Consider the following 25,066-nt stretch of genomic DNA (forward strand, 5'->3'; position numbering starts at 1 on the left):
TTCTAAGACTCCATTCCTGTTTGATATCCGGCAAAGCAGCATACCAACAGACACAGACCCTTTGTTTCTCTCCCTCCTCCCAGCTTTTGAAAGTATCTTGTCTCCTCATTAATGACAGGTTTCAGAGTAAGAGCCGTGTTAGTCTGTATTCGCAAAAAGAAAAGGAGTACTTGTGGCACCTTAGAGACTAACCAATTTATTTGAGCATGAGCTTTCGTGAGCTACAGCTCACTTCATCGGATGCATACTGTGGAAACTACAGAAGACATTATATACACAGAGACCATGAAACAATACCTCCTCCCACCCCACTCTCCTGCTGGTAATAGCTTATCTAAAGTGATCATCAAGTTGGGCCATTTCCAGCACAAATCCAGGTTTTCTCACCCTCCGCGCCCCCACACAAACTCACTCTCCTGCTGGTAATAGCCCATCCAAAGTGACCACTCTCTTTAAAATGTGTATGATAATCAAGGTGGGCCATTTCCAGCACAAATCCAGGTTTTTCTGTAGTTTCCACAGTATGCATCCGATGAAGTGAGCTGTAGCTCACGAAAGCTCATGCTCAAATAAATTGGTTAGTCTCTAAGGTACCACAAGTACTCCTTTTCTTTTTGTCTCCTCATTGGTCATTTTGGTCAGGTGCCAGCGAGGTTCCTTTAGCTTCTTAACCCTTTACAGGTGAGAGGATTTTTCCTCTGGCCAGGAGGGATTTTAAAGGAGTTTACCCTTCCCTTTACATTTATGACACAGATAGAGAACTGTAAGGCTACTGAGTCTGTGCATGCCAGCTTAGTATCTGCATGATCAGCATTGATATGTACAAATTTCAGGAATGGTTTTAAGTTAGCTGAAGATTTGGCCTTTACGGGTGGTATTTAAACATTATTTAAACTGGATAAATAAAAACTGTCTGGGAGTCTGTAAAGGGGGAAGGAAGTTACAGAAGGGTAGGGAAGTGTTCATCCACATATAATTTATTGGGTGGTCTAAATAATACCATCCAAAAATTATACTTGGATGGACACTTCCCTTCCCTTCTGCAACTTCCTTCCGCCCCTTACGAATTTCCAGACAGTCTTTGTCTTTCCACCATAGAACCCCTCCTGAACAGTTCTCTTTCCATGATGTGTAAACAGAAAGGTGCCTAAATCACAGAAAGGGAGCAGAGTCCACATCCTAAATTGTTAGACTATATCATCCCATTCTTCTTTTAATCTTTTACTTGCTCCCCATTGCCTTGAGTATCAGTTTAAAATGTCTTGATCTAGCTTTATTCACCATGTTTGATCTGCATTTGGAAGTTTTTTTTACCTTAGAGGACTTCAATAACTTAACTAGGAAATATGTTTGCAATGTGCAAAAATGAGTTGCATATTTCCATAAGTTACCTTATAATGGGATTCAGGATGCAGCCATGCTGACTTTGTTTCCTGTTGTTTTCTCCACTCTGCAAATAACATCAGACTTGACACTCTATTCCTTTTATTTTGTCTCTCACTCCTCCATGGCCAATTTCTAAGCTATCTCCTATGGATGGGCCCCCTTGTTTGTTCCCTTTCACTTCTTGTCTCCAGGTTTTTTCTGTTCTGCTCCCTATGCATGGAATGACATCACTCTTCTTGTGCTCAAAGTCTCCCTGTCTCCTTCTCCAAGTCTCTATTAAAACCCCACATTTTTCATGCAGCTTTCTCTTGTGCTATGTACTCCTCCTCTCCTGTGCCATTTGTTTCTCTTTAAAATATTATCACTTATTGGATAGGCATGCTGTATAATATGATTTGCATTATTATTTATTTTACTACCTTATTTTCCTTTGCCCACACTTTACCTTTATCATCAACTTTTCTGAGCTCCATGTTCTATGTCTAATATAGGCCCTGATCCCACGCACACTTAGATACATGCTTAAAGTTAAGCGTGTGAATGCTCACATGTAGCTCAGTGGACTAATCAAGTACTTAAAATTAAGCGTATGTGTACATGTTTGTAGGATCAGGGAGTTAAACTACAAGAGCTTTGGGACATAGAATATCTATTTTAAAATCTGTCTCTATTTGAAAATCACCTCAGTGTTAATATCATTAATTGTGACTTTTTGTCATACAATAATAAATATTGCTGCATGTCTTTCTATTATGCAATTGTAAATGCTGGAGTATAGTTCCTGTAGCATAGCATATTTTTCATCTCTTGGAGACGCTAGCAGTCATAACACACCTAAAGAGAAGTTTTATATATTTACTTTGCCTCAATTATACTTAAGATGGGACAGTATGGCAACTTTATATAAGTAATTTTTAGTGTCCTTGATGAAGATAATGAGGCTGTACAAACCTTAGGCATCAAAGTCTATTACTTGTTTAACCTTCCCAGCAGAGGACAATTACCATGCCTTATCATAGAGGAAAGCAACCTCTGCCCCTTTGCTTTGACAATTGAGAATGGGAATCTCTCAGTATCATTTTTGACTGCTAGTACTGAGAGATGGTAAGGATCAAAAAGATTGAAAGTGAAAGGCAAGGATCAGCAATTTGGAGGTAGTTATTAATATGCTGATTTATTGTCACTTGAGTCTAAAGAGACTTCAGCAACTCTCGATTTTATATGCTCTTTAAAATACTGAATTTTCCTGAGAAATCTAATTACATTTTAATACATTATTTTCCTCAATTTATTGCCAAGTCACCTCCTACTCCCAGAAAATATTTGTATCTTTTAAAAAAACTACTGTAACTTCATTCTGGCATAGCTTTCCTATGTATCTTCAATGACTAGTTGATATAAGAAAACAGCTAATTACCTTTACTTTTCTCTGGTGCACTCAGCTATATAAGGTGATAGAAAAAAATAATTATGCATAGCCACTAAAGTGTGGATTAATTCGTAATCTCCATAAAATAATAGAGCAAATCTTTAAAATTAAGACGACATAAAACCTAAATTAAATAATGTTATCCATTACAGCTTTATGGCATCGTTTGTGGCTTTACATGATGTCAGAGCACTTGTCTTAACTAGGCTCCTGGGGCCAAATTGTGGTGTCTCTGGTCCTTAAAGAGAGATTATCTAGTATCTAGGCAAGGGTCTTCTGGGTTTTGCTCCTGATTCTGCCCCTGATTGATTGCTTTAATCAAGTCACAACCTGTCCCAGCCTTGGTTAACTTATATGTAGTGTGTGTTTAGTAATCTTGAGAGTATTATGAGAATTAATTATTATTGAAGCTTTTAGATCCTATAATGAAAGACACTATATAAGTGCAAGCTGTTATGGTTTGTTGTGTTTATTTGTCATCAATAGACTGAATCTCTGTCCTGGCCTCTTACACTGCCCCTGTAACTTAGTGTGTAGGCAGCACACAGACATTAATAAATGTATCTTCCCAAAACAACCGTGAAGTAGGGTTGTGTCATCGTCCTCATGGTGGCATTTAGAGATTGTGACTCTCCCAAGGTCACACAGGATTTGTATCCAGTTCTTCCGAGTCTGACTGCTGCATCATAACCACAAAACTGTCCTTCCTGTCACTGGATATTTCCATATGTTGATATATCAGCCATTCATGTCAGCTGTCTAGAAATTATTAGCATTTCAGAATCAGAATAATATTAACATTCATCTTCTAGACAGAGCAGTTGAGAAAAAACATTTTTTAAAATGGCTATAAGTTTTCTTATTTAAAAAAAAATCATTTCCAGAAAAAGGTCACAGTCTATATAAAATAAGCTCTTAACACTGCTACCTTTAGAATGAAGTGGCAAGGCATATTGAGCCACATTCAACTCAATCCGACTAGATTGCTGTCAGTGAAGTTACACTGTGAATGAATTTGGCCCATTGTTTATGATTGGAGACTCAAAACAGTGTGCCTGATTTGAACTATAAAGCACAATATTTCCACAAGGAACAATTCATTTTACCTTTCTTTTTGTGTGAAATATCCTCCATGACTCTTAAGTTGATAGCCAAGGGCTCAGATCATCAGTCTCTGATATCTACAGTTCTGGCAGCAGGGCCTCCATGAGGTTATGGAGTTTGGCTGCTACAGAGCTTTTCATCTTTTATTTGGCAGAGTTCAGACTTAGCCTTTAGCTACCCTTAGCCACCATTCCCAAACAACATCATTACATGAAGACGTCTCCCTCTTTGTGCTGGCTTAGATGATGTGACCTACACATGATTCACTAATGACTGAAACTTTTATATGCCAAGTGAATCTAGCAATATCCCCAGATGGCAGAGAACTATTTGGAGCTGACTGGTACTCACATAGCTAAAGGCCTTTAAATAGAATTGTGTCTTCAGATTCAGGCAGTCAGGACTCATCTAAGAGGCATTTCCAGGCTCTGCATTAAGCATTATCATTATAGTATTGTCAGACTTTAAGAACAAGGGGCTCAGATCATTCCCGAACATGGGAAACCCACATGAGGGACTGGAATTTCTGTGAGATTCCCCTTACAGAACTGCCACCTGATTGTTCCATGGGGGCTGAAGAATGAGGTTGGCCATTCCTTGCAGAACAGGATTCAGCCCCCATGTCTTGCAGATCTCTCAGATCTGTCCATGCAGTCACAATGTGCCTCCAAAATACCTCTTCTCCTAGCAGCACAACCCAAGGAGAGTGGATCTAAGGCATGGAAGAATTGCATGCAAAACTAAGTACAAAGTACAGCCCCAGTCTGAATTAAGTTTGCTGTTGATTCTTCATTGCTTTTCAGGGTAAAGAGGCATATGTGTGTGTGACGTTTTAAGTGAGCCATTTCCCACATCCCTAAGACTCTCCATTCCACCTGAACTGGTGGAGACTTCATCATGAGGATTGTGGATTAGTACCACAGAGGTGGAATTCCCCACATCCACAGAAGCAGGGGCAGATGGATGAGGGCCTATGAGTATGGATTCTAGAGAGACAACCTGCCCCAAGATGACCTAGCTGCATTCTTACCCTCATCTATGAGAAGCGCAGTTAAGGCATAACAGGAGAATGGGAACTCATACAGAAGCAGCAATGTGCAAAGACACACTTTTGCCATTGCTCTAAGCATCACACTGTAGTCAAATGTCCAGGAAAGCTCAGAACTGCTTTAAGATTGAAGTAAAATAAAATGTAAAATTTCTTAAATAGCAGTGTAGTGTAAATTTGAATCTACAACAGTAAATCAGCATTAGCGGTGCACTGGGGAACAGTAGGGGAAGAAATGGCATTATAATGAAATCTTTAACTCTCTGACTCTCTACACAAGATCCCCAAAGAATGGGCTGAAAAATAATACCGTTGGACAGCAGACTGTCTCCTGAATTAGCAGACAATTTGAGGGCAACAGCCCTTTGTCTTTTAGCAGGTTTAAGAGCTGCAAACTGTTGAAGTTAGAGTTAACCCTGACATAAGATGCAATTTCTTAGCTGTGAGGGTAATTAAAGATTGGAACGGCTTCCCAGGGCAGGTGGTGGATTCACCATTGCTTGGCATCTTTAAAACAAGGTTAAATCTCTTGTTAAAAGATCCTCTTTAATCCAGCTTCTGGGAGAAATTCACCGGCCTGTGTATATGGCAGGTCAGGCTGGATGGTCATACTGGTTCCTTCGGGCCTTGGAATCTGATTCTCCCTCTTTATCCCCTTTCTTCATGGACATGGGGAGAACAGGATTGCATCACCCTCAACATGCTCATAACACTTGGAGCTCTGAATTAAGCCTGATTGTAATAAATCTCATGCTTCAGGACTTCAGCCTGCAGGGGACAGTGTGACAATCTCCCTAAGGGGAGAACAGGTTTAGACCCCCAGAATAAGCATTTAAACCAATTGTTTGCACACTGGGTTATTTGACTGTAAGAGCTATTGTGAAAACTTGTAATGCACTGAATTTAATAGTCATTATCTCTCTTTCACTCACATACACACAGTGTTTATGGTTATGAAGGTATATCTATGTATATAAAAAAAACTGTAATTGTCATGTGACTTCAGCTTCGCTTCACAACAGGGCAGTGAAGCAACCAGGTAGGGAGGGGCTACCTCCTCAACCAGACAAGACTTGTTTCAAGCACCTTGCCATTGTCCAGCCCAGGAAGGAACAATGAGGAACTATCAAAGCAAAGGGGGAAAAGCTTGAAACTGAAAAGAAAACCCCAGTCTTTGGAAACAAAGAGAGGAAGGAATTTTCCCTACTTTGAATAACTACAGTGATAAGGAAAACAAAACTGCATACCCTTTTAAAATGGAAAGGGTTTGAACTGAAGAGCATTCAGAACTGGGGGACAGTCATGAGGCAGGAAGCTGTCCATGAATGCTGGATCCCTCCTATAGCTAGGGGGTATGGTGGGAAACTCTTTTAAGGCAGTAGGTAACTCTTATTATTCCTTTTCTAATTAGAAATTCCTTTTCTAATATGAAAGGATAAAGGCTGAGATTGCACCTTTGTTTCTTTCCTGAAAAACTTGTGTATGTTTGCTTCCCCTTTATTATTTCATATTAGAATCTGTGGTTTTCCTATGAAATCCATTTTTTGTTTATTTTCATTCCAAGCAGGTCTGTGGTGTTCAAACTGTGTGGAGTGTGTATGCCAAAATGAGCTGATGAGTAGGGGGCTGGTTTCACATCTTGGGTGGGGGAATGGTGGTGACTAACCAAAATGGTGTCCAAGAGGCTGATAATTAAGAACTCAGGGAGGAAGTATTTGGGGAGACTCGGGACTGGAAGGGCTGTTGGTATTACCCTGCAAAGAGTAAATGGGCTGGTGGAAAGCAGAGTGCGAGTTTATGATTGTGTGCTGCCTACTAGCATCAGGGATCTGAACCATGGCTGCACAGCACAAGGGCCCCCCAGCTTACAGGGAAGGCAGTGACAGAACCCCGACTGGTCTGGGTGAACCCCAAAATGTCAGTCAGAAAGGAACGTTTTTCCCCTAATGCATAATTGGCTAGATGTATTCTGTTTTTTTTCCCCTGCCTTCCTCTGAAGCATCAGAGATTCACCACAATTGGAGACTGGGCAGGGTAGATCAGGGCTCTGAGGTAGTACAGAAAATCCTCTTCAGGTGCCAGTCTGGTGCATCTTGCTCTCATGCTCAGGGTCACACTGATTTGGGGTTGAGAATGATTCCACCCACTCCCAGATCAGTGAGGACCTTTGGGGGTTTTCACTTTCCCCTGGAGCATGGAGTGTGGTTCACTAGATAGGGTCATTTGGGCACCCTGTCAATTCCCTGCCACTGTAAGGGCTCTGGACGTTGGTGACACTTTGGTCTCTCCTGTTCTGTGCCTGTAGAATATGGTTGAATCTCCTGAGGACTGAAATGCTTAAGTGCAAGTAAAGTCTTTGAGCTTGATATAGGGATATTAAGGAGAAATTTAACAGCCTGTTGTGTATAGGAGGTTACACTAGGTGATCTAATGGTCCCTTCTGACCTTAAACTCTATGAAACTGTGAAATTGACTGTAAGATAAGTAGTCATTCTTTATGAGTACAAACAAGCATTTGCCTTTTCAAATGCTGTCATGTACAACCAAAGGGTTATATTCTAATTTCTGAAGCAAGATGGACATCATGAATTATCTCACATTTCTGTTATGGGTTGTCCAGCTGTAGCAGTAAATAGTTTTTGGATGGTCCTATGCATATAATTGGCTGGAATGTTGCCCACAAAGTGTAAAACAGTTGACTCTTTGAGAATATTGAACTTACAGAATCTGATTTACATCATAAGCTTTTAAAAGAAAGGATATGTTTTTTTACCATGTCTGTGAAGCACCTAGCACACTTTTGAATGCACTATGAATAATAACTAAATATAACTTTCTTTATATTATTGGTATAGAACAGCAAATCTTGCATATATAGGTAGCTGGTTTGTTAGAATGCAGAAACCAAATGTATACAGCATTAACAAAGAGGTTTTTTTTCTTTGTAGCTGTTGTGTGCCTCTCAGACAATAACCATGCTGCAGCTGTCACTGAATGCATGAGGTGGTCAGAACCTATGCCTTCCCTGGTACAGGAGTGTCTAATTCCCTGCAAAGATGATTGCACATTCACCCCTTGGTCTAAATTTACAGCATGCTCTTCAGATTGTGAATCAACAAAAAGTAGAAGAAGATCACTCACAGGTACAATCAATCTTTTATATGTTATGATTTATGGACAAGACATTTGAATTATCTTTTTCGATGTTGCTGGGTTGACTTTGAACTTTTGTCAGATTTCAGATAGAATATTGTTTATCTTTGACCAAATATTTGTCCATTTGTATATATAAAGGGCTCATGTATGTGTGAAAGCAGTGCAGGAGTTGACCCAAACTAGTTCAACATGGGCTGCAGATGGATCAAAAGTGATACTTACTGTGACATGCTCAGGACACCAGAACTCAGAGCCCAACTGTGTTACCATTTTGCCTTAGCAAAGAGTGAAAGCTTTGCTGCTGCTAAGATGTGTGTCAGTTCACTGACACACCAGCCCATCTACCTTGCCCACAAACTCTTCAAGACTCTGTCAGTTTGAACCTTGCCCTGCAAATAACAAGGAGTGGAACCCCAGTTCCTGAGTTCCCCAGAGACATCTCCCTGCCGTGTCCAGTCCTTTTCACTGGACATTCTCAGAAATTATAAATCTTGCTGCTTCCAAAGAGATGGCGCACACATCAGCCTTTGAGGTTAGCTGACGACTTACACTTAATTTTAATGCACAGCACTGAGGTGGTTTTGTAATAAAACAAGAATAAGTTTACTAACAAAGAAAAGAGATTTAAGTGATACTAAGCAAGAATGAGACAGATGTCATTACAAATAACAAAAAACAAAACAAAACATGTTTTCTAGTGACTAAAACTTAATTTTAGTACGTTTCAATCTTTGCCTAAACGATTTTCTTTCTTACATCAGGTTAGCAGCATCCCTAGCCCTCCATAATAGGGGATCCAACTTTCACAGGCTCAAAGAGCATTATACCCTATGTCACCACAGTGATGGATAACTAAAAGGTCTTCTTGCTCCTCTTATGATACTCAAAGACCACTTCTCAGCCTCAAGAGCCAGGAAGGCTTCCTGGGGTGCAGATTCTGTCCTCCGGCATGATTGTTAAATGGTCATCTCCCCCATTTGTTTATCTTTATGGCTTTGTTTACCTTGTATGTAAATGTACTTTAATTGTCCTCTACCTAGCCAAGCAGGTCAGTCAGGTAAATGCACATTTCTTTGTCTTTGGCAGACCGGGTTCTTCTTCTAGTGCTCATCCCTATGTGTATTCTATATGTGGGAATGCATGCGCACCATACCCCTGAGTCCAGAGATTCTTAACAGGCAGTGTCCATTGGCCTGCACATGTGCAATTGCTCTCCTCATGCTCCAGGCCAAGGGCATAAGAGGCAGTGCAAGCTGACAACTCTTCAGTTTCTTCTTACCACTGCATGGCCTGAGTTGGAGTCCTCAGCATCCACAGATTTCTCCAGCTTCTTTTTTATAGCCTGTAACTAGATATTGACAATCGTTTTTATATTAGCATAGAGTTTTTATAGTATAGCTTGTTTTTCCGCTTGCTGGGGGAGTCCCTTCCTGAAGTCTAGGACTATGCCCGGGGTCCTGGGGTTCAAGAATTGCTTCTCTTGTTCCTTCTCTGTGAGTGACGACCACCAATGCTACCTCTACTGTTTGGGTGAGATGCATATCTCTGCAAAGTGGAGCATTTGCCACTTGTATCCCCCCCGTGAACATGCAAAAGTCATGAGCTTCAGGTGAAGAAACAGGTTATGGAGAAGGCTATGAGTTATCACTCAGATCTAGTCAGGGAAACCCCCTCTGTACATTGATGCCAACTAACAAGCAACACCCCTCCGAGCATGAACTTGGGAATGGAGCCTAGAGCTGGGTAAGCCCAAGCACTCATGATCCAGGGCTTCACATGAGAGTAAGGAGCACTGTCCTGGTTACAAGGACAGATTCCTGTCCAAGTCTGTTCCTAAGAGAAGAGATCCCTCCCCAACCCTGTCAAGGTCGGGTCAGCCTTTGTATGCAGATCCTAAGGGCTCAGGACTGCTTAAGGGAGGGGAGGAGATTAAAGTGCAAAAGAAAAAGAATAAGTCAATTTTGTTGGTGGCTTCAATCCTAAACGTAAAGATCGGCATCCACCAGCTCCATCTAAGAGCAGTGGACCTGACTCTTGGATGGTACTGATCCATCCTTTGAAGGACTGGTCACCCACAACATTTTGCGATGCATCAGAACTGTTGAGCCTAATCGCTGGAACACCCCAAACACCAGGATGTATGGATACTTATGTCTTGCCAGAGGATATTCATAGATTCATAGATATTAAGGTCAGAAGGGACCATTATGATCATCTAGTCTGACCTCCTGGACAATGCAGGCCACAGTACCTCACCCACCCACTCCTGCAATAAACCTCTCACCTATGTCTGAGCTATTGAAGTCCTCAAATCACGGTTTAAAGACTTCAAGGTGCAGAGAATCCTCCAACAAGTGACCCGTGCCCCATGCTACAGAGGAAGGCGAAAAACCCCCAGATACCCCCAGGATATCTTCTCTCTTATCCACAGTCCCCTATCCTCTTGGGCCCAGTTCTCCTGAGGGACATTTCTGCATTGGATGACAAAAGTACTTCAGTAACACTGGAACCATCTCCACTCCAGTGCTCAGGCAGGAGTGTTCACCCTCTGGTACCGTCATCCCCACCAGTGGAACGAGAGCAGTTCTTCAACCTGGACGAGTAGGTGCTGAGGCCAGTCCTTCATCCCCTCGAAGGGAGATGAGTCCTGATAGGCACTCAAGGAGAGCCGGATGCCCTCCTCCCAGATATGAATTTCCCAGGGACCTCTAGTACTTGATGCCATGGGGTCCCCCTCGTCTGGTTGACCCCTCATAGTTGCCCTACTGGGACCTGTGGAACCATATGGCAGATGTCTTGGATCCATCAATGAGTTCTACCACACTTCTGCCACTCTGCATCCACTGGATCCATCATTATGAGGAGGAAATTGATCCAGATCCACAGGTACTGACAGGGATCTCATCCTCATCTCCAGAAGAAACAATCAGTCTGTTCTCACCATCTCCACTAGACAACTGCAGCAGCTCTTGGTACTGCCTCTTGAGGATAGCAAATGACCTTCAGATCCCACTGGAGAAGGTCCAGAATTCCTATCACTGTCTCCTTGACATTCTGTAACCTACAGGTCCAATGACATTCTGTAACCTACAGGTCCAATGACATTCTGTAACCTACAGGTCCAAGCAAGGGGGCACTCCTGGTAAAACAGGGCATCATGGAGCCAGCCAGAGTGATCTGGCATATCTCAGCCTACTGCTCTCCCACGCCTAAAAGAGCTGAGAGATGCTATTTTGTTCCAACCAAAGGAGCTGAGTTCCTTTTCACCCATCCAGTGCCCAACTTGCTAGTGAAGCAGGCAGTCATGGAGGGAGCAAGTCACAACATCCTAAGATCACCCCAGCTTTCAGGGGCTCCAAGAGGTTGGACCTTTTGGGAAGAAAGGTGTTCTCCTCTATGAGCCTACAGTTCTGTATCACAAACTTGAGGACAGAGCCCAATTTCAATCCTTCATTGAAGAAGGCAGACTAGTGGCAAAAACATCCCTACAGCTACCGTGGTTGCAGTGGACATGGTACTTAGAGGGTTAGCCACTGGTATAGTGGTGAGGATTCCACAAGGAAGTGCAGAACACCATAAAGAACTTACTATTCAATTAATCAAATTTGTTTAACAAGAAAACTGATGCGAGTCCACACTCTTTGAAAGATTTTGGATTGAACCTCCACTTCCTGAGAATTTACACCCTGGCCCTGAAGAGAAAACACCAGTGGCCAAGACCACTGCCCCCACAAACATTCTACCACCAGCAGCCAGTCATACCTCTGTGCAAGCGGCAGAGGGTTCAGAGACCTCGATGTTCAGAATCCTCTTCTATCACAGCCTCTGCCTTTTCCCACCCACCCATTCAGGGCTACTTTTGATGCCTCAGTTGAGAACTGGCCAACATTATTTAAGCCAACCACTTCTATCACCCTGCTTCCCCCATATTTGGGGACCATCTCTCACTTTTGGCCCACAATTGGGACTCTATCATGAAGGAAAAGTGGGTTCTATAAATTATCCAGCATGGTTACTCCATCTAATTTCTCTCCTTTCCTCCCCACAAAGCCTCTTCCTGGTTCCTCTTTATGGAACATTCTAAGGCAGGCGTTCTTTGTCAGGAGACAAATTCTCTTCTCCAATGAGGGGCAATAGAATAAGTGACACCTCAGTATCAAAGGAGGTGGGCTATTAGATGGGGTGAGATCCAAGTTACCCAGGTAAGAACTTTCTGTAGTATCTGGCTGATGAATCTTGCCCATATTGTCAGGGTTTAGCTGATCGCCATATTTGGGGTCAGGAAGGAATTTTCCTCCAGGGCAGATTGGAAGAGGCCCTGGAGGTTTTTCGCCTTCCTCTGTAGCATGGGGCACAGGTCACTTGCTGGAGGATTCTCTGCTCCTTGAAGTCTTTAAACTACGATTTGAGGACTTCAATAGCACAGATATAGGTGTGAGGGGTTTTTTTGTAGGAGTGGTGGGTGAAATTCTGTGGCCTGCTTTGTGCAGGAGGTCAGACTAGATGATCATAATGGTCCCTTCTGATCTAAATATCTATGAATCTATGAAAGGAGAGGGTTCTATACACCATACTTCTTAGTCCCCAAAAAAGACAGAGGGTGGAGACCCATTATGGATCTTTGACAACGGAACATCTTTATTTAAAAGTCAAAATTCAGGATGGTTACACTAGCATCCATAATCCCTTTCTACAGGAGGGAATTTGGGTTGTGGCTCTTGCCATGAAGGGTGCCTATTTTCATGGAGATATTCATCTGTCCCACAGAAAGTTTGTTTAGTTCCTAGTAGGTCAGGAACACTACCAGTTCAGAGTCCTTCCCTTTGGACTAGCAACAATGCCCAGTGTATTCATGAAGGTTCTCTCTGTGGGGGAAGCCTAAACGAGACAGCACAGTTACACATTTTTCCCATATTTGGATGATTGACTCCTAGCAGGACAGCTCGGCAACTCCATCATCTAGCAGCACTGGGTGTCTGTGTGAACAAAGAACCCAGTTTTGACCCACATGCAGATGGCAAACTTTATTGGAGTGACAGTGGGCTTACTTTCAGTAAGAGATTTCCTCCCCAAAGAAATATTTCAGATAATGAGCAATCTGATAACACAGATTACTCGCAGACCAAAGACTATGGTCAGAGTATTCCTTTCTCTATTAGGACACAGTATAACAAGTACAACCCTTCTGGTTTGAGGCTTTCACCTGAAGAACCACACATAACAGGGCACTTGGATCCCATAGAAGGTCAGGCTGCACGTTAACCTGCTGGAACTGAGAGCTGTCCACCTGGCCTGCAGGGCCTTCTTCCTGTTCATACATTCACTCCATATCCAAGTAATGGCAGACAACATCACCACAATATTTTATATAAACAAGCAGGTTGGAGCAAGTTCCTTTCCCCACTGCCAGGAAGCAGACAGGTTTTGGAATTGGTGCATTGGAAACCACATCTTTATCCAAGCCAGAGCAGCTATTGGCCACAACTCCCAGGGTGACACTCCCCTGCTGTCATGCACAGATAAACTCATATATGCCTTTCTGTCCAGTCCCCTGCTACCCAAGGTCTTGAGAAAGATCCACCACAACTGGACCAGAATTATTCTTATAGCACTCACCTGGCCCAGACAGTTGTGGTTCCTAGACCTTCTGAGAATGTCAACTTGTCCTATCAGGATCTGTGCCTTCCCAGATCTTCTAATTCAGGAAGATGGCCAAATCAGACACCTCAGTCCAGACCCTTTTCACTTCACGGCCTGGTGCTTGGATGAGCATCAGATCTAGAATGCTCATATTTGTTAGCCGTCCAAGCCATTCTTAATCAAAATAGGAAAGATTCAACTAGGACCTGCTACCTAGCTAAATGGAGAGGTTTCTGGGCATGGCATAATCAGTCTTCCTCAGACTCTGCAGATATCCCAGTCATTTTAGATTATCTCCTGTCATTGAAGAACTCTGGTCTTTCCACTAGCTCACTGTGTGTCCGTCATGCAGCAATACCTCCCTTCCTCCATTTTAATTCACTCAACAACAGTTAAATTCATGAAATGCCTAGTCAGGACCTTTTAGTAATCAGGACTAGTAATCAGCAGACCACCATTTGAACCTCTGGCAACATGTTCTGTGTCCCCCCCCTTCCCATAAAAGTTGCATATTTAGTTGCTATTACTTTGGCCAGAAGGGTCAGTGAGATGGGGGCATTCATGGCCAATCCACCATATACCATTTTTCACAAGGAATGGATTTCCCACTGCTTTCATCCCAAATTCCTCCTAAAGTTATTTCTGAATTCCATGTCAACCAACCTATCCATGTATCTGTTCTCTTCCGGAAACTCCATGCTTCTGCTGAAGAAAATAGATTTCATTCACTGACATCAGCAATTTTCTAACATAGGGACCAGCATCTGAAGAAGAAATCAAGGTTACTTACCTGTAACTGTTGGGCTTAAATCTGGTTGGAAATCTAAAGTTGTGGGAGTCATATAACTTTAATAATATAAGCAATGCTGGGCTTATGGAATTAGCCAAGAGCATTATACTGGTTTTAGTTGGTCATTTTCAGATATTAGTAAAACATCCTGGTTCAAGCCATTCTGCAGTAACTACTGGAAAAATATTATGTGTTATTTGAACACAGAACAAACTGAGAAGCTCTAAAATTTCAGAATATTAATAATTCAGGGACATTTGTTTTAATAACAGTCTTTTCTTCGCTGCACTTTGTTAAACCAAATTGAACTGAATGGGGGGGGAGGGTAAGACTTACAGTAGGTATACTGCTTTGCATTAAAGCATTTCATATTTTCTATTTTGCATTTAAAAGGACCATAGTTTAGTTACTTTTTGTTATTCCATTGGTAGAGGTGATACATCAAAGGCGCTTACACCAGGGTGAAAAATTAAACATGACGGCTTTAGTAAACATATACAGCATAATAATGTTTAGGAATCGAATAGTAGCATAAGTATGGTGGCTATCACTTTTCTTTTCTTCTGGAATAACTTGTAATCAACTACAAGATTATTTTGTTATTGTTTGGAGTGATTCAGGTTTTCAGTAACATAATTCCGTATACAAATGTAATGGAATCAAAGTGTTTTATTCATGAGCTCAGCTCATTAAAGAATAAAGGTACCCTTTTACATAAATGGCATTATTAAGAATTTTCAGTTGTTTCTGGCAAAAGATTTATAGTATAATGCCTTCCCTAGTGATCTCTGCACTTATAGAGAAATAAAAATTATCCATCCATCTCTGATTACTCTGCCTGACATGTAGCTAAGCTGTTATCATAAGGAATTAGGTGAATAGCCCTTTTGTGATACGTTTAGCTATGTATTTTCTTTATGTTGACTTCTATTTGTTATGCTATATTATACCATGGGCCTAAATCTCCTCTCATTTTTACTCCAGTGTAAATCAGGAGTAGGCCCATCTAAGACGGTGGGCCTAAATGGGCGTAAAACTGACGTTCGCCTACGGTTGCTTAAATCAGTTGCTTTGCTCCCAGTGACATGTGTGAGAGGAATCTTTATTGCAATGAATTGGCTTTGCTGTGGGTACTGCAGCAAGGCAAATTCATTTAAGCTGCCTTAGGGAAGTGTCACAGATCTGGTCAGCACCCCCCTGCAACTGTCCACCAGATTGTTGTGAGGGATTCCCCAGTGTTTTAAGCTTCCTTGTGTCTCAGTAGGCTGTGCCTCCCTTGGCTTCTCTGGCACATTTCTTGGGCACTAACTTTGTCTGTTATCCCTTTATGGAATTGGAGCTCCTCAGCCCACTTGCCTAGGCCCTCAGGTCAAGTCGTGACTCCCTCTCCCAGAATCCCAGCAAAGGTGTGAGCCTTCTGGGTTCCCAGCAGGCATGTGATAATTGTGAAACATGTAACACACAACCACGTTGCACAAAGTCTAACAAATTATTGCTCTTTCACTTAACAGAAAAGGCACAAGGAAATACAGTTCATTTAGAAAATAATAAACATTCTAAACACAATGTTACTCACTACCTCATCTTTCCCTTCGGAGTCCTTGAGGGACCTCTGTGCTCAGGATGACAGGCAGGTCCTCTGCTTCATTAGGCTACTACAAGAAGGATTGCTTTTCTCCCACCTTGAGGTGAATAAAAATGCCCCCCTCAGTGGATCAGCTCCTGCTCTCTTATAACTTCATCCACCTTTGTCAGGTGATGTCCTGCTTAGCTTCCTCAGGTGATCACAGACCCCTGCCAGGTGACTTTGTTACCAATGTGACCTCCTACCAGAGCTTATACTTGAAAAACTGACTTGCCCTGGGAATTAGCCATATATTTGTTATTTAGATGGCCAATCATCAACGTTTAACCACACTCTTTTTGTTAGGCCTTTGCCACTACCGCAGCTGGAATTTCAGTTCAGCATGTAGATAAAGAGACCACAGAGAAGCTGCACATTCAAAATGGAGTTTGTAGCGTGGTAAAGATATATACAGAGAGTTCATAATCTCACACATGATTCATATGTTGGACAGATTCTTCAAATTGTCACAATAAGTGAGTGGAGAATTAGGCCCAGCTTACTGTATTTAAATAAAATACAAACACCAATTTTCCTGTCCTTTAACACTGCTACACTTGAAATATAAGCACCTTTATATTCAGTGATGGCCTATACAAAAGGCCTTACTGTCCATACATGCCTAGATTACCAAAGCAGCATCTCCGATTTCTATGTGCCATCTCGGCACAAAAACATAGAGCCTATCACTATACCATCTAAGTACCTGTAGCTATTCCTTGTTCAGGGTGTCATCCAATTCCAGGTGAGTGGGTGTTCACAAAGAAAACCTGCTCTACTAATTGGTAGAGTGCTCTACCTCTTGGTTTGCTAGTAGATCAGCTTGTCCACTCTGGCAGCCTTTGGTTGACAGGTATTAGCTTCTTGAGCTATAAAGTGGCAGGCAAAGCACAGAACGCAGTGAGCGCCACTAGAAGACTTTCCAACTATTTAAAAACATATTATCAAATTCCTGTACAGTACAGGACTTCACTGAAGTCAGTTGAGTTGTATCGTCTTACCCCCGATCTGAATTTGTCCTTATATATTTGTTATAGGATGATTGTTGGCATTAAATAATTTGATTTTTTTTCCCTTTGAATATTTCAAGGTAGCTCATTTTCACAAACATCCCAAGTGGTGACTTTGCTATCTAATGGAACAGTGTATTTAATCGATAACTGGTTTGTTATCTGAGTCTGATCTAAGTGTAAGACATTATAATTTGTATGTCATTGAACTCCTGTCTGCAAAAATGTGGAAATGATTTCCCTGTTCTTTTTAGTTTTTGTTCCTATTTGTTAATTTGCAAAGTTTCCCATTTGCAAGTAAAATTATCCTTAGAACTCCAGAAAACATCATTTTGAAAGAATTAGGTTTTGGAAACTAATAAAATTAAGGCCTTGCTACTTCTACATTTCTCTTTGGAAATATATGTATATGTTTGAGGAGTAATACAGATGAATAGAGAGTATGGCTATAATCCTGGTCTTGTTCCCACTGAAACTGGTGGCAAAATTCCCATTGCCTTAATGGGTATAGTATTAGAAAATTAGACATTTTGGTATGTAGATTGTCTGTGTGTATTCTGTATTTTCTTACTGTGTGCAATATTGGGAGAGAAAACATGTCTACTGACTTTATAGTTACATAATTACTTACCAAACTCCATTTTACCAATGAGTGCTCCAGAGGTTGTGAATTGGCATCTTGGGGGCATACTATTGTGATGAATTGTGAATATGTCTGTACAGTTTATTAATGGTACATGAGATTGTAAGTACTATGTGTCTGTCAGGCTGCAAACTCCATTCCGAATGTGTGGCCTTTTGCCTTCTACTCTGTTTGCCTCCAAGTAGGGTTGAAAATTCCAAGGCCTGGTGGCAAAAGAATAATAATAGAGGGAATTGACGCTTATCATTGGAAATCTATTCACTCTAGGCAAAAGACTCGCCCCCAGACTTCAAATTGGGGGGTGGGGAGGAGTAGGAGAGTCTTTACCGAATGCAAGCGGTTTGAAAACAGTGTGCAGCAAGATGCCAGGGTGTGTCTTGGCTGGATACTCTGCTGGCATCTTCTGTGCTGCCAAGCCCAGCTGTAGCAAGACTGTCTTCTCCCCCTTGTCCTTATCCCCCCACTCCCCACCATCTGCCCTGCTTTCTCTCTTACCCCTAACTGTTCCTCCTCCCTTACTTGTGACACCTACCCCAGTTTTCCCTTCATTCTGCCCTGCCTCCCCTACCCCTTCTGCCCCACCTCCTCCCCCATTCATAACTCCCCCTTCTGCACCCACCACAGCATCTGTCCTACCCACCATTACCCTCCATCTGCCTTTTGCCCCTGCCTCACCTCTAACCTGCCTCTTGTCCCTACCCAGCCTCCCTGCCTGCTGGCCTTCTGCTGCCACCCAACAACCCCCCTCTCCCCTTCTGCCTCCCACTGCATTTAACACCCCTTGTGCCTCCATTAGCCCTGCCCTGATCTCTGCCCCCCGCCCCTTTTCCCCACTCATCTCCCAGATTATTTATAGTGACAGCTCCTGTTGCCTTCCCTGTTTCCCCCTTTTAGGTCTCCCAACCTCACCTCGATCCCCAGATCTCCAACACCCCTTTCCTTCCAGCTCCCCTGGTCCATGACCTCCACTTCCCTCGGTATATTACCCCTTTTCTGTCTCTCTCCCCAACTTGTTGTTGGAGGAGGAGTGGTGGGATGGGACGTGGCAGGCTTGAGCCAGTCTCTGCTGAGCAGTTGGCCAGGGTGCCAGGCAGTGCCCCTCACTTCCTACTGGGATGAAGGGGCCGAGCCACTGAAAGTAGTAAGGAGCCAGCTCTCTTCCCCTCCCAAGACACCCTGTAATTCAAGCACTGCTGGTCCTGCCCAGAACAGAATGAGCAAGGGGGAGGTCACCCTGGCAATTAAGTCACCTGGCAGGAGTCTGTGCTCATGTGAGGAAACTGGTAAAGGGGTCACTTGACACAAAGGGCTGAAGTTTTTAAATAGCAGAAGCTGGCCTGCTCAGGAGCCACTTTCTCCTGTCCACGAGGGAGAGACCACTCACCAAGTAACAACCTGCATGTAGCAGGGGACACCCTGCCTGCCTGCACCCAGATGGTTCCCCTAGGACTTCCAAGAGAAGGGTGAGCTAGTGAGACACATTACAGTTTCAGATGCTTCTTTTCTTTATGATCTATACGCTCTATGCTTTACATGATTACGTAGAAAAGAGCATAACTATGTTAGACTGTGCCAAGTTGTTGACTGCTTCACAACTATGGCGTGCCCCGACAGAGTTAAATTGTAACCAGAGGTTTCACACTTTTGGGGTGGATTTCTGGAAGAGGGTGTGTTTAAGTACTGGAGAATCTGAAGCTCTGCAAGCAGAGGAGCTAGTGGGGGGCTGGACAGTGAGTTCCAACACTCAGAGAGGGGTGCCAGTTAGAAGGTTTGTTCCCTAACAGGATACCTAGGAACCCCGAGATTGGGCTAGTTGCTTGACTCCATTCAGGCTACAGGAACTTGAAACACCCAGCAGAGGTTTGGATTCCCTGCACAGCAGTCTAACTGGCAGCGAGTAGGGAGTGCTCACTAGTGTCTGTGACAACTATGGGAGAGGACCCAAGATTCCTTCTTTCCAGTTCCATACACTTCTACATAGCAGCCAAACAAAATCCCAATCACATGTTCGGGCAGCACAAAGACTACCCCATTCCAGACAGGCCAGCAGAATTAACCCCTTGCAAGAGAAGCAGATATTTCACCCCCTCACGCTCTAGAATTCCAGCAGGTAATCACAGAGTTCCAGGGAGCAGAGGTTCTACTACACCCTTTGAAAAAGAACAAGGTCTGCTCCCCCCATATGGGATCTGCTCATAGCCAGTGTGGAGTGAGGCATGTCCTTCAAGCACAATGTCTCTGGGAGGACCAGCTAGGGAAACGCCACGCTGTCCTCCAATGTGGGGCTATACTTTAAAGATAAATAGATGTGTTGTATTCCTTAAGATAGATACTGAGGGGAAAAGACCCTTAAGTAATATTCCTTTAAAATATATCAGAAGCATAGAGAGAGGGGGAAAAAAGATACCACTTAAATGTGTTCCAGACTCAGTAATTTACAAGGGATTACCTTTTCTGTTTTCTTCAAAGTAGTCTGTGTGCAGGGTGCACGTTTAACTAATTTGTAAAGTAGCCTCAAAGAAAGAGTTGCAGCTTACTTAGACTCCTTTGTAGGTTTCCCTGGCAACCACTGATTGCAGGAAGAATAGAGACAGAATAATCAATTTGTTTTCATCTGATAATTAGGGGGAAATGATATTGCATACAATTACAAATAATTTTCTAGCCATACAATTACGATGGCAAGCCTTTTCATAGTGTTCAATGCTCTAGCCAACAGAAGAAAATTTGTCTATGTTCCTCTAAGGTCCCTGGTTGCCCCTGGAGATAACTACCTTGTCTTAGCACTTTTAAGCACTGGCAACAAGTAATAAATACTTTTGAAATATTCCTCTATATTAACATTTCAGATCGTCTTGGTTTTAATGTATTAAACTCCTGTATAAATAATATGACACACTGTTATCAAAAGCAGCAGATGTTAAGCTAACAAGCAGATTTCTTTGGTTGGAACAGGGAGAAGCAGAAAACGAGACAAATGCCAGAATACAGTGGTGTATCCTCAAGTTGAAACAGAATCATGTCCCTGTGAAACGTTTATCACCCAGCCCCATGGAAATTGGTCCGACTGCATTATTGCAGAAGGAAAAACGGAGCTGCAATTAGGAACGAGATTCCAGGAAGAGATCAAACAATGTGGAGAAGGTGTGCGACTCCAAGCTATTGCCTGTTATGATAAGACTGGCAAACTTGTGGAACCATCCTACTGTAGTAGTTCTGGTAAGGAGATAAAATAGTGCATAATGAATGTAAACAATACAGATATTCAATGCTTACTTACTAGGTTATTCATTCTGCACCCTTCAGTACTAAGGTAACTTTTCACTTGCTGGAGTGGAGCAACTCTGTTATAGATCCCATAAATGCTGAATGTGATTCTGCTTTCTTAACATATCAGTGCACTTTTTACAGCTCTTAGTCCAGTGTCCTGTGTTACCATTTTTTACAAGGGTCTGTTGGTATTTCCCTTCATAAAATCCTTCTCTACTGGAATTTGTAAGTGAATTAAATGGAAACGTTGCAGGTAAAGTAGGGCATGCAGTCACAATGCAGGGATAGATTTCTTTTCCGCTTGTTTAAAAACATTATAAGAGCATGTATTGAGCTGGGAACTACAGAGTTGAGGTTCCTTCTCCCACCCTTAGTTTGATGTGGTACAACTATGTATTTTTATAATATTGTTATTTAAACTGCTCTTCTCAAATATAGAGTGAGAAATAATCACTCCTCAGAAGGGGTTCACAGTCTAAGATCCTGATCTTACAATGAGCTCTGTGTGGGCAGCTCTTGCACCTGCATTGAGCGCTTCTGAAATCACTAATGTGTGGGCACAGGTGCCTGCTCACATAGAATGGTTTGCAGGATGGGATGGGGTGGGGAAAGGTAGGAGACAGCACAATTTAAATAAAGGAGAGTGTAGAGTGACTCTTGTTGAGGGGCACAAGGAACAGGAAGTAATTTAATTTTAAAGAGGAATTTTGAAAAAAAAGACAGACAGCATAGCATGAATGAAGGTGTGAAGCTGAGAGTGGAGGGAAGGGCAAATGGTGTGGTTATTGAGTAAAACAGGGAGCCATTGAATGCGTCTGAGGAAATTATAGAGGTACCTGGGACCACATTGTGGAGAGCCTGCAGGATGAAGACAAGCAGCTTGAATTTGCTGTGGTAAGAGTCAAAAAGCTAACAAAGAGATTCAATCCTAATTTGAATTCCATGTGCAGCTGTTTATTACTGTTCCAGTTAGCTGCACAGATTCGTAACACTGCTTTTCCATGTTTTTGTTTTCCAACACCATGGTGCTGTACCAACTCCCCATGGTTCTCACATGGGACACCTGGTGTGCCATGTAACAATTTATTATGACTCTGTGCTGCAGGGGAAGAGGAGCATTGCTTTTTCACACTCCTTCAAAACCCTTTTCTACAAAAAGGGAGCAGTTGGTGCTTAGGGAGGTGGATTTTTCTGTGTAGTGATTTGTTCTTTTGAGGAACCCAGGGCTTGTGTGACTACTAATTAAAAGGAGTTTACTGTGTGTGGCTTCCCTGAACTGATTGAATCCATTTTGAGCCATGGTTTTCTTTCAGTTATATTCATATGGAAATATAATGGCTGCAGTTCTCTCTTGAATGTAGTAGAGAGTGATGGCCACACAGAAGTGTTTTTAACTTCTTGATCCTCAGCCTCTGGCCTCAGCAGAAATTGGAGCAGCAGGGGGCCTGCACTGACATAAGGTCAAACACGGACATGACACTAGTGGAGGATCTAGTAGAATTCCATTCCACCCACATCCTATCTCCAGAGTGCCTCTGATCCACCTTCTCCCTCCTTTGACATTGGACGTTGGGAGGGCAGCTGGTGCAGGAGGTGAGAGAGCTGTTTCCTTTAGCTTTGAGCAAGTGGGCTTTCAGCTGTGCAAGGACAGTTCTCTACCAGCTGTCTCCGGCCAGATCACTCGGTGTCAGAGGCCTTAACAAATGAAGGAATCTGATTCATGATGGATAGTCAAAAAGGTCTTGTCATAGTAAGGGACAGTGCAGAGCTGCACCATCCCAAGGGGGACCACAGGGAGGCATTTGGCCTTGCAAAGGTAGTGTGTCCTCTGGAGCTCTTGAGGAGACATGCACCGAGCCCAGTAGCTTGCTCCTCTTCAGATGACTGGTGTCTGTCACCTCTGTGCCCAATTTGGAGTACCCTGTGCTCTCTCATGAGGGAGCAGGGAAGCAGCATTATTCCTTTATACTCCCCAGAGCACACGAGCTATCCAAACTGGTACACAATTAGGAAAAAATCATTTATTTTTCTTTCAGTGTATAATGATGGGACAAGAAAGAAATGTGTACTCAAGGTTTTAAGTGATTTTCAGACATATTACAAGTGGAATCATACAAACAAAAATGAAACTTTGTCTCTGCTCCCCCCTGTAAACCAGAAAATAACCAACCAAACCCAACAATGTGCCCCAAGAAGTACCTTGCCCCAAAAGTCCAGCCAGATGTACTAGCCCTCAACACATCTCTCCTTCCCTGAAAGTACAAGAAAATGGATGGTCTTTGCAGTGTGCCTTAAAGGTCGAACTTAGTCATGCTATTTCAGACCAACTTTCCACCATGTTAAAGTTGAATGTTCTCTTCTTTTGAGTTGGATATATGCTGTATTTTTGTTTAATTACATATTGCAGTGTTCCTGCTACTATTTTTGATTTTATCATGTATATTAGTAGGGGTGTGTGTGTGTGAGATATATATATATAAATTAAAAGCATTATGTATATATACACTATCACTAGCAGTTTACACCAAAATATACAGAATTACATGTAATTGTCAGGGGAAAAGAAACCTTTCAATCAAAAGACATTCCTAGGGGAAAGGATGTAACTAAGGATTCACCTTTTGTAACTTTGGTGCCATTTTCTGCTAATTGGTTTGCCTGGTTCAATTTGTACTGAAACTCCATATTTAGGTACAAGAACAATCTGTTTTAGTCCAACATCCTCACATGATGTGATCCTTCAAAGCTGTTGTCACCTTTGCCTATCAGTCTATCTAAGAGCTAAATGGGCTCTAAATTTAGCTCTGAAATCCCAACTGGACCCTCCTTTTCAACCTCTCTCAGATATTTCTTGTTGTTACTTTGAGTACAAAGTGGCATTCTTAATTACAATTACGTCTGCCATTGAATTTTGTGAAATTGGAGCCATATCTGTTAAAGAACTTTTCCTCCATTTTAATACAACGTATTACACACCTTCTGCTATTGTGTAGATTTAAAGGTAGCCATCCTGCAGCAAAAAAACTGATGTGTGTTGCATGTTTCATCTGGACTTGTTAATAAAATTATTGCTGTTAGATTTGTGGAACCATATAGATTTACGTCATTAGTATTAATTCATATATGTTCACATTAAGTTGCCAACTAATGTAAATATTAATTACATGAGTAAAACTAATAGATCTTGTTTTTTTCTAAATTTAGTCTATATAACAGGGCTTTGGAGCTGTGCTCCAGCTCCGCTCCAGCTCCAGGCAAAAACCTGCAGCTCCGCTGCTCTGCGTCCAGCTCCGGGCTCCACTCCAAAGCCCTGCTATATAATTAGAAACGGTTCCTCCATTTGGATGTCCCCTGAGCTGCTTGTTTATTTAAGCTGAGATATTTTGTTCCACATAGTTCAAAGGAAATTAATGGTGGTGTTATCAGTGGCCCTTAAAGCGATATACAGAATTGTACCTATACTCTGTAACCAAATCACCCCTTCTCTTTGTTAAACTAAATAGATTGATCCTCTAGTGTCTGTCACTATTAAATCATTCTTGTGGCTCTTCTCTAAAGACACTCCAATTTATCAACATCCTTCTTGAACTGTGACACCAGAACGGGACACAGAATTCCAGCAGGGGTCACGTTAGTGCAAAATACAGAAATAAAATAACCTCTCCACTCCTACTCTGTTTATACATCCAAGGATTGCATTCGTCCTTGTAGCCACAGTGTCACGCAGGGAGCTCCTGGTCAGCTGATTATCCACCATGATCCCTAAATCTTTCTCAGAGTCATTGCTTCCCAAGATAGGGTCTCCCATCCTGTAAATATGTCCTACATTCTTTGTTCCTAGATGGATATATTTTCATTAAATTAAAAGGCATATTGTTTACTTGCACCCAGTTTACCAAGTGATCCAGTTCACTCTGTGTTAGTGACCCATCTGCTTCATTATTTGTGGGTCATTTGTGAGCTTTT

At 42.3% G+C, this 25,066-nt stretch overlaps 1 protein-coding gene across 2 annotated transcripts in view; it reads left to right on the forward strand.

Moving 5' to 3' along the window:
• The window catches only part of THSD7B (thrombospondin type 1 domain containing 7B), a 536,363-nt gene that overhangs the window by 372,730 nt on the left and 138,567 nt on the right, over positions 1-25,066 (forward strand). For both annotated transcript variants that reach the window (XM_075117806.1, XM_048870341.2), the window contains 2 exons: positions 7,916-8,110; positions 20,786-21,049. In XM_075117806.1, coding sequence (XP_074973907.1) covers positions 7,916-8,110; positions 20,786-21,049 — 459 coding nt within the window. The remainder of the gene's footprint in view (positions 1-7,915; positions 8,111-20,785; positions 21,050-25,066) is intronic.

The sequence above is a fragment of the Caretta caretta genome, chromosome 11 (genome assembly GCF_965140235.1).
Source record: "Caretta caretta isolate rCarCar2 chromosome 11, rCarCar1.hap1, whole genome shotgun sequence".
In the NCBI taxonomy this organism is placed as follows: domain Eukaryota; kingdom Metazoa; phylum Chordata; order Testudines; family Cheloniidae; genus Caretta; species Caretta caretta.